Below are 10,596 nucleotides of genomic sequence, written 5' to 3' on the forward strand. Positions count from 1 at the left end.
GCAAAAAAAGCTGAGAGACATGATCTCCAATTAGCCAGCAAAATATCTGGCTAGAAGTATAGCTCCAGGGGTAGAGAGCAAGAGCCAAGCAAGCAATCTGAGTTCAAACTTCTGTACCAGCACACAAAAATAATATTAGAAATATTCTTTGAAATAGCAAAGTAAGTGTTTCTATTTTTCAAATGAGTCAGTTGAGTATCTGAGATATTAAATAACTCTCAGAGTCATCCAGGAAATAGAACCTCTGGATAAGATTGGATGGTTTGCTCAAGACTGCTATCTCCATCCCTAGTTATACTCTCACTGAGCCTGACTGACCATTATTGCTTTCCTATAGTCAATCTGCTCTCTCCACACTTTTCCATATTCCCAGGATGCCTTGGTCTTCATTCCCATCTCCCTAGTAGCTCCTATACGTCATTATTTCTTGTGGAATTTATTCCAGGTTGTGTCTGTCGACTACAGGAATGTTCCTTTGAACTCTTAGGCCTCCAGAATGGACATCCCTGCGACATATATCTGTCTACAACATTTGTCTTCTCTATATATCGTACATGTTTGTCTCCATAAAGTTAAAAAAAAAAAAACTGTCTTGCTGGGCACCAGTGACTAACACCTGTAATCCTAGCTACTCAGGAGGCTGAGATCTGAGGATCCCGGTTCAAAGCCAGGCGGGGCAAGAAAGTCTGTGAAACTCTTATCTCCAATGAACCAGTAGGAAACCGGAAGTGGCGCTGTGACTCAAGCGGTAGAGCGCTTGTCTTGAGCTGAAGAGCACAGAGACAGTGCCCAAGCCCAGAGTTCAAACCCCACGACTGACAAAAAAAAAAAACTGTCTTAATTTATCTGTGAGTGAGGCTATACATACACACATACATTAATGCTTAATGAATTAATCATTGAGTGATAATTATTTCTGGACATACAGGTAAGCTGAAAGGAAGAGATGTTGTTAATCATGCCTTCTAGTTTTGTCAATCCTCCTTATTTCCTTCCAGAATTTTTCAGTCTTACAAAAATTCAGCTTAGCAGCCTTGGTTCTGTTTGCCCCATAAGGAGATACAATAATGATTTGGTTTTGTGTTCAGGCCTAGCAATGAACATTTGAAATATGCCATTATTCCTCAGGTCAAGATAAATCTTATATATGAAAGATACACACACACACACACACACACATATGCACACACAATGCAGAGCAATTAAAGACTAAACAAAACTTCCAAATGACATGGTTTGGCTAAAATAAACTTCTTTAAGATGATGCACTGCCAGTGGCTTTTGCTTGTTGGCTCATGGACATGTATCAGTTCAATGACATTGTTAATACATTTCATCTAAGCCTGTGCAGCAGCTGTCACTCAGCATGAAACCAATGATCACAACTTGCATCTCTCAGCTAAAATGAAAGACAAAAATGTATAGAAAAGTATTTTTTAATTGAGTAGAAAGAAGTAAAGAATCCTGAGAATGCTAGCATATTTAGCTAAGCAGAGAGAAGCCTATTTCTGTTTAGTTTGAATTGTTTTGTTTTGGTGATTGAGCAGGTCAAGTGACCTGTTAAGAATATTCCATAGAGCTCATGTTCCAGTGCTCTAATCTCTCTAGACAAGGTTCATATTTGTGTGGGTTACTTATTCTCCCTTTGTTGACTAAGTCAATAATCAGGATCAGCAGGTTTGGAGTCAGATTGACAGGGATCAGCAGCCTGGCTTGGTAGAAGGGAGTATAAAAGCCCTCAGCCCAGGATCAGCCATCACAGAAATCCACTAACTCTTGACAAGATGGCCTCCCATCATTTGCTCCTTCTTTGCCTCGCTGGCCTGGTATTTGTGTCTGAAGCTGGCCCTGCGGTAAGTGTTTGATTCTGTGAAGTCCATGTGCATTAGATGAAGTATAATTGTCTTCTTTTGGCTTTGATAATCAGCTTGTTTGTAGAGTAAGGGTACCCAGAATTTAGATTTAATAGCATTTGATTGAAAAGAAATGCAGTTGCTCAGAGCTTACTGAACTGGGGCTTACACCTTGGACACTTTCTTCTCATGCTTTGATGCATTGAGTTTGCAATGTTTTAGCACCTTTGTGTCCTCAGATAGGTGAAAGACTTAAAGACAAGACCACTAACATCAAATTTTCATACAAGCATCTTTTAATAAAATATATTGGAGAAAACTGCATAAAGTTATATTCTAGACCTTTTGCTAATCGAAATATTATTGTTATTCTAGACTAATATTTGTTTTGTAAGCCTTGAATATGACTATAAAATTGTACACTGACATTATTTTATAACAGGAAATTACTAAAGTTACAACTGATAGAATGATCTCAAGAAAAACGATTCTGTTCCCTGGCACATTGCATCTTTTTAGTAATTTCACTCAGAGAGGCTAAGCAAAGCAACTGTTCTCAGAGGGCCTATTTTCTCTTTTAAAATTCATTACACAAGTCCCTGGTCGATAGCAGCATGTCTCAAGGCAGAAACCATTCTTGCTTTGGAAACAATTAGGTCTGTGTTCTACTGACTAGGGAAGCTCATGAATTGTCAACACATACATTACTGGTAATGGAATCAGCATGTACCTCTGGCTTTGTTCCAGATTTCTTGCCCCTACTCTGAATAATTCTGTGGACTTCTCACTTGCCTTCTCTGTGCCCAGGGGTGTCCTCTGATGGTCAAAGTCCTGGACGCTGTCCGAGGCAGTCCTGCCGTCAACGTGGCTGTGCAAGTGTTCAAAAAGGCTGCTGATGGGACCTGGGAGCCATTTGCTGCTGGGTAAGCTCCCAAAGGCTTGCTGTGGGACTGGTTAAGCCTTTCCATTTCCAGAGCACTTTTTAGGAAGGTTCACATCATTCCCTAAAGAATCTAGGAGTAAGTTTGGCACTCTTGGCTTATATCTGCAATGCTAGCTATTCAGGAAGCTGAGACTTGAGGATGGAGATTCAGAGCCAACCTGTGCAGGAAAGCCCATGAAACTCGTATCTCCAAAACCAGCAAAAAGCTAGTAGTGGAGATGTGGCTCAAGGGGTAGAGTGACCGCCTTGAATGAAAAAGCTCAGAGACAGTGCCCAGGTCCTGAACTCAAGTCCTAGTATCAGCATCAAAGAAAGGGAAGAGAGAGAAAGAGAGGGAAGGGAAGGGGATATGAAGGAGGAAGGGAGGAGGGGAAGTTGAAGGGGGAAGAAAGTAAAGAAGGAAGGAAGGAAGGAAGGAAGGAAGAGAGAGAGAGAGAGAGAGAGAGAAAGAAAGATTGATTTAAAATGTGGGCAAAGGCCAAGTGATGGAAAAGGAGGATACTCCCTTCTTTCATTACTTAGCTGCAAGTGATCAAGAACTAGATAATCACTTAGAGCACATGGAGTTTGCAACCCTTACTAATCACAGATCATTTGAAGAAGGTATTGAAAGCCATACTCCATGCCCAGAGAAATACTCATCAACATACACACACACACATATATATATATATTAATATGTATATGTATATGTGTATATGTACATATATGTATATATAGTATATATATACATATATATATATATATATATACATATATATACATATATACATATATATATATACATATATATATATACATATATATATAAGTTTCCATTGTGTTTTAATTGAATCCCAAGAAACACAGTATATGTCTTTACCCTTCTTTGGGAAGATCATTTTCTTGGGGTGGTTTTAATCAAGGTTTTACTTGTTAATTTCTTCATGTTTATATAAGGAAGGACATGTCAGACAAACTACAGTCGTAGACTTATCTGACAATCACCCATTACTGGTGCAAAATTACTTCTCACCTACATTAGACACTTTGAAGTATTCACGATGGTTTTTGCAAATTCTATTAGCAAGAATTCCAAAGAAAACAAATATTAGAAAACTTAAGCAAACTAACCAAAAGGAAGAACAACTAAGAAACTTTCAGCACTACGCATTTCTGTCTCCTGGGAAATGAGTTTCCATTGTGTTTTAACTGAATCCCAAGAAACACAGTATATGTCTTTACCCTTCCTTGGGAAGATCATTTTCTTGGGGTGGTTTTAATCAAGGTTTTATTTGTTAATTTCTTCATGTTTATATAAAATGCTAAACACAATATGGAAAGTGGTTAAGGGAATATTCTAAGTGGGAGATAGAATGGATACTGAAAATATTTAAATGTTTATGTGAATTTTTTGCACCAAGACACACTCTCTCTCTCTCTCTCTCTCTCACACACACACACACACACACACACACACACACACACACACACACACACACACACAACAAAAGGACGAAATGGGAGCAGAAACAGTTAAAGTAACTAAAAATAACTTTCATTTTATCTGACTTAGTTTTTGTAGTCCAATAGGGAGCAATTTCTAATATTTCAATTATTGAGTTGGTACCTATACAGAAATAGAAGTTTCCCAGGATTTGTTGTTGGTAAAGAATTACCAACAGGATGAACACATAAAAAGGAAAAGAGTCAGACACAGGTTCTTTGTACGTTGGGCTTTCCTTTCTGCTTACAAATGCTATCGTCTTCTGGAAGATACTCTCATGCCAGGGGTACAAGAGTGAGACCCTGCTGTCATGGGTCAGAGCAGTTTCCAAGGACAGTCATGAACTTTCACCAACCTGAATACTAAGTGTTGTCATGATCATTATTAATTTATTCTTATTATTTATTAATAATAATATCAGTGTCAAGGATTGAACCCAGAGACTCATACCGATAGGCAAGAGCTTCCCGATTTTTACTTTGGCACTTCGGATATTTTACGTATATGTTCATGGGTCCTGGGGCTGGAACTTGGGACTTGAGCGCTATGCCTGAGCTTTATTCCTCAAGGCTAGTGCTTTATCACTTGAGCCACAGTTCTACCTCTGGCTTTTTGCTGGCTAGTTGGACATAAGAGTCTCACAGATTTTTCGGGGTGAGTTGGCTTTGAACTGGGTAGCTAGGATTAGACATGAGCCACCAATGCCTGTACCTTGAGGATATTTTAAATAAAGATTATATCTAGATCTTTGTTCTCATATTAGCAAAAATCTACACAGAGTTTTTTGAAAATGTTCTAGAAGTTTCAAAGATCTGGTTGAAGGAAAACTAATTCTATATCTACACATACAATTTTAATATATTGTACACATTTGTGTATACATATTTTACATATAAATTTTCATATGATCTTTATATATCACACCTATGAATATGTACATATGTGTATATAGTGTCATTGTTTATATATTATATATTTTAAAATATACTCTATATCACACACAGACAGACACATGTGCGAAGAGTCCCTCTGCCAAGCCATTTGTCCCTTCATGCCTAACCTAACCTGGACTTTTGTGCCTTACAGGAAAACTGAAGACACTGGAGAGCTGCATGGGCTCACAACAAATGAGAAATTCGTGGAAGGTGTGTACAAAGTGGAATTAGACACCAAATCCTATTGGAAGGCCCTCGGCATTTCCCCGTTCCATGAATACGCAGAGGTAAGTGCGCAGAGCCTTGAGTTAGTTTGGGTTTTGTTTTCAGGCCCAGGAAATATGCAGGTGCACTCAGCACCCCATCAGAATAGCTCAGGGAAGGTGCTAGAGCACTTTCCAGAAGGCTAGTCCAAGTTCCTTTGACTTGCAACAACCAGAAATTTATAACACGATGAAGAACAAACCTTTTCCCTGAGTTTATCAAGAATATTTAGTAGCATGTTATTCTGTTCAGCCCATTTCATGTGAATATTTGTTTCTTTGCTAAAGAAATATTCATATGTGGCTTAGTGGTAGAGTGCTTGCCTAGCATGCATGAAACCCCAGGTTTGATTCCTCAGTACCACATAAACAGAAATGACCGGGAGTGATGCTGTGGCTCAAGTGGTAGAGCAATAGCCTTGAGTGAAAGGGACAGTGCCCAGGCCGAGTTCAAGCCCAGAACTGGCAAAAAAAAAAAAAAAAGCAGAAGCAGAAGCAGAAAGAGAAGGAGATGAGGAGGAGGAGGAGGAGGAGGGGGAGGAGGAGGAGGAGGAGGAGAGGAGGAGGAAGAGGAGGAAGAGGAGAAGAAGAAGAAGAAGAAGAAGAAGAAGAAGAGGAAGAGGAGGAGGGGGGGAGGAGGAGGAGGAGGAGGAGGAGGAGGAGGAGGAGGAGGAGGAGGAGGATGAGGAGGAGGAGGAGGAGGAGGAAGAAGAAGAAGAAGAAGAAGAAGAAGAAGAAGAAGAAGAAGAAGAAGAAGAAGAAGAAGAAGAAGAAGAAGAAGAAGAAGAAGAAGAAGAAGAAGAAGAAGAAGAAGAAGAAGAAGACAACGCAATATTTGTGTTTGATTATGAGCAGCACTTCAGATGTTATATAACAACATAGTGCTCCATTTTACTTTCAGGACAATAATGGCAAGATAGCAGATAAATTTACCTTGTGTGCATAGCAAATATTCCTTGCATTTAACCTGTTCTATCCTCATGACCAACCCATGATTGCCCCCATTTTACAGATGAAGGAAATGAGGCATGGGAAATGCAAATAGCTCATTACAGGTCACATGACTAGTAAGTGAGGGATCAAGGTGGTATGTCTCAGAGCATCTCAGAAAGATTTTTTCCTGTGAAAAGCCAAACTGAAAAAAGAAACCTCTCAACCACTCAGAACCATATTGTACTTGTATCTTTCTCTTTTTCTTTCTCTCTGTCTCCCTTCCTTCTTTTTCTTTCTTCTTTCTTTTTTTCCTTCTCTCTCTCCTCTCCCATCCTTCCTTCCTTTCTCTTTCACTCTCTCTTTCTCTTTTTCTTTCTTTTGTGATGTATGGGATCCAATCCTGGTTCTTGTGCACTCTCTCTACCATTGAGCTACCACCAGCTCCTAAAATGATTGTTACTGCCTTTTCTCTTTTTTTCCATGCTCCAGAGACAGAGGGGGCAGAGAACCGTGTGTGTCTGTGTGTGTGTGTGTGTGTGTGTGTGTGTGTATGCATTGAGCATATACACGCACACACATACACACACATGCACTGCTACTGGGACTTGAACCCAGAACCACCACCGTCCCTGAGCATTTTTGCTCAAACCTGGATCTCTACCACCTGAGCCACAACTCCACTTCTTTTTGGTGGTGAATTGGAAATAAAAGTCTCACAGACTTGCCTTCCCCCGGGCTGGCTTTGAACCATGATCAGATCTCAGCTTTCTGAGTAGCTAGGATTACAAGGATGAGCCAGGCTTGTTTCAGGTTCAGGCTGGCCTCAAACCTACTATTCTCCTGCTTCGGCCTCCTGAGTGCGGACATTACAGTGTGTGCCACCACATCCAGCTTTATGTTTGTAGCCTCTGGTTCACATTGTTGAGCTATGAATGCTCATACAGTTAAATCCTTATACAGTGGAGCCCAATCTCCCGGCCTCTTCCTGCTCTTCACTTGGTAAGCCATTTAAAACACATGCTGTCATGGAAATAGAATCCAGACATGTTGGTCAGAGTTAAAGATCAACTAATTCCATCAAAAACAGCTCAGCGTGAAAGGCAGCTATTCTCTCTGGCTTAGTCATGGAAGAATTTTCAATGAACATAAGGCACCTCTTTCAGCCACTTGTGTTGTCAGGGAAGTTATATGGACCTTTTGGACTTCCAGGATACACAAGTGGCCAAGGGACTACCACCCCCCCCCACCACCACCAAGAACCATGTCACTGGCCATTCCTTAGCCACACCCCAGCTGAACGCAAAAAAATGAGCTGATCCTAGCAAAGAGATGGCAGCTCTTGTCTAGAGCCTTCCCTGTGACTCATATATGCTCTAGATCTCAGCCCCATGAGGCCAGCTGAAAAGGTTCTCTTCCCAAAGATCCATATAATTGTTCTATTGGGTCCTTTGTCTGTTCTTGACTCTTTTTAAATATTCAATCAGCAAACATTCTCAAAATAAAAACCTTTCATGTGCTGAGCGTCGTGCTAGAGGTTCAGAAGGGAACACACACATCTGCCTGGGGAATGGAAAGAAAGGTACGATGTAAGACATCTGCGGTAGAATCAGGAGCCCGGCTTGGAGTCTGAGGAGATCAGGGAGTGGGAGAGGCATGTGCTTCCTTGCTTCAGTGAGCAGGGCATGGTGGCTGCTGCACTAGGCTCCTCCCAGAGAGCTGCATTCCATCCGAGCTGGCCACCTCGTCTGGGCCAGTGGCCCAGGTGGCTCCTATCAGATTTCCAAAGGAAAATTAGAAAACTTCCTCTGAACCATTAGGCCTCTTCCCTTCATGGGGTTTTGATCCCATATTGTGACTTTTTTCCAAGTTTTAAAGAAACAAGGACAAGGACTCTTTCCTAGTTGCTCCCACAGATTGGCCTTAAAAGGTTGCATTTGTTTTCGGTATGGTTTACATTCATCCAGGTATCCAGTGCCCTTTGGGAACAAAAAGGCTTTCTCCAGAGTGTATCCAATCCAAGGCCTGAATCCAACAAAAGTAATATTCCACACACCCTCGCCGCCCTCGGTTTATCCCAGCTCACCTCACTCCAGGCATCTGGGTGTGTCTCAGACACTCCACTGAATTTGAGAAGCGCATGACTAATTAAATGCAATGACATTTGAATCCACAATTTGCCCAATCACAAAGCTTAAATGAGCTCCAAAGCCTGCATGTACATATCACGATTCCAACAAGATGTTCCACAGTTTGTGTTTTAAATGGAATCCTATAAAGCTTTTATCTAGAATTTCACTGTTCCATAACCAAAGATGTATGTTTTTTATGCTTAAAAAAAAAGTCAAAAGAAACCTCTGGGGACAGGGGACTCTTTCCCAGTGTGGTTCTGTTCATTGTATCCACTTGGCAGTCACTAATACAGAAGTCTGGTTTGGTTATCTGTAACATAGAAGGATCCTTTTCAGCTCTAAAATTCTAGGTCTCAAAAGCTGTGGATGGAGGCTTGGCTCTGGTGGCTCATGCCTGCAATCCTAGCCACTCAGGAGGCTGAGACCTGAGGACTGAGGTTTAAAACCAGCCTGGCAATAAAGTACAGTTCAATTAGCCAGCAAAAAGCCAGAAGTGGACGTATGGCTCAAGTGGTAGAGGGCCAGCCTTGAGTTAAAAAAAAAAAAGCTAAGCAAAATTACAAGGCATTGAGTTCAAGCCCCAGTTCTGACAACATTTAAAAAAAAACAAACAAACATAAAAAGCTATAGTGGGGTTGGTAGTCCCCATTCCTACCTTAGATACCACTGTTTCCATTCTCCCCATCTCTTCCTGAAGCTAAGAAAATAGACAAGAGCCTTAAGGTTCTCTGTGACTCCTCACAGTCAGGCAAGGGTCACCCAGACTATGGGTGTGAAGTTCAAAGCAAAAGGCCTAGCTGTACAGATATCCCTGGGGCTCTCTCCTAAGAGATGCATGGAGCTCCACAGGCTTCGCTTGCCAATGTATCTGGATTTTTGCTATTGGTTCTAATCATTCCACCCCCAACCCCCAAAAAATACCCTAAAAATCATAACTTTGGCACTGGACTTCCAGCAAAACCTCTAAGTGTGGCTCCCACTCTTGAGCTCTGTCTCGTTCTCTCTCCTAGGTGGTGTTCGTCGCCAATGACTCTGGCCATCGCTCCTACACCATCGCAGCTCTGCTCAGCCCCTACTCCTATTCAACCACTGCTGTGGTCAGCGAGCCCCAGCAGTGAGGGACCCGAGCGAGCAGGAATAGCATCTTCTATAACCAGCAGTATTCCATTTTTCTAAAGCAGTGTTTTCACTCTGTAAACTACATTAGAAACTCAGGAAGAGACCATTAAATGTTACTGTTAAAAGTACTTCTTGTTTCATTTGACCTTCATTTTGTATCCCTCATGGTTCCATTCCTCCATGCCCACACCCAAATTTTACAGAGAAGCAAAAGAATTTTAGAAAGTCTCTCACCAGAGAATTTGGGGTCCTGGAGAACCCAAATCTCTGATGATTCACAAGCAAGGTATGTATTAAGCAAGAGCTTCAGCCATTAAAACTATAACATTGTGAAGCCATTCAAGAAAGCTTTATTTTCCTACAATATTTGGTTGGGGAAAGGGAGGGGGAGAAGAAAAATTGAAAGGGCCCACTTTACCCTAGGCATTTAAGTCCTTCACTGATTTCAATAGTAGTGTATAGGCATGGCTTAAGTACCCTAAGTTTAAACTCTAGTACTTCCCCAAATCATTCATAAATGAAAATGAGTAGTGAAGTACCAGTGAGGTCTATCTACAGTTCCTAAGTCCCTCTGAACCAGCATAGATCAGCTTATCAGCTTATCTGGCAACCAGCTCAAGAAGAGACATAACCAAAGAGTCTTCATACATCGAATTTATTCCCACCAATCCAAAATCTATAAGAACACACACATTCTAGGCACTACAGTAAGTGGTCCAACTGTGAAGAATAAGACCTGCAACTATTTAACAAGCTCATGAGCTTTTGGGAAGTATGACATTCATCGTGGACTGACAGGGGCTGTGGTCAACACACCACACCAAGGGTATGAAGCGGGGAAAAGCCCACAGCCTAGAGAAGTCAGAGAGAGAGAGAGAGACCCAGAATAGTTGCTGGACTCAGAATAGTTGTCCCTCCATTGAGCATGGTAGTAT

The 10,596-nt window shown here is 41.3% G+C and overlaps 1 protein-coding gene across 1 annotated transcript; it reads left to right on the forward strand.

Annotated features, from left to right (window-relative positions):
• Positions 1 to 1,750: 1,750 nt before the first annotated feature.
• Positions 1,751 to 9,789, forward strand: Ttr (transthyretin). Its single transcript, XM_042675230.1, has 4 exons — positions 1,751 to 1,853; positions 2,661 to 2,776; positions 5,369 to 5,504; positions 9,553 to 9,789. The coding sequence occupies exons 1-4, from the start codon at positions 1,785 to 1,787 to the stop codon at positions 9,658 to 9,660; spliced, it is 429 nt and encodes a 142-aa protein (XP_042531164.1). The 5' UTR covers positions 1,751 to 1,784; the 3' UTR covers positions 9,661 to 9,789.
• The last annotated feature ends 807 nt before the right edge of the window (positions 9,790 to 10,596 follow it).

This window comes from Dipodomys spectabilis, unplaced genomic scaffold (assembly GCF_019054845.1).
Source record: "Dipodomys spectabilis isolate Male_0828 unplaced genomic scaffold, ASM1905484v1 ptg000024l, whole genome shotgun sequence".
NCBI classification, from domain to species: Eukaryota; Metazoa; Chordata; class Mammalia; order Rodentia; family Heteromyidae; genus Dipodomys; species Dipodomys spectabilis.

Excerpts from the sequence above, each read along its gene's own strand:
- Ttr (XM_042675230.1), top strand. The coding sequence starts at position 1,785 with ATGGCCTCCCATCATTTGCTCCTTCTTTGCCTCGCTGGCCTGGTATTT. Across the intron at positions 1,854-2,660 it reads TGTCTGAAGCTGGCCCTGCG|GGGTGTCCTCTGATGGTCAA; the intron begins GTAAGTGTTTGA and ends CTCTGTGCCCAG. Across the intron at positions 2,777-5,368 it reads TGGGAGCCATTTGCTGCTGG|GAAAACTGAAGACACTGGAG; the intron begins GTAAGCTCCCAA and ends TGTGCCTTACAG.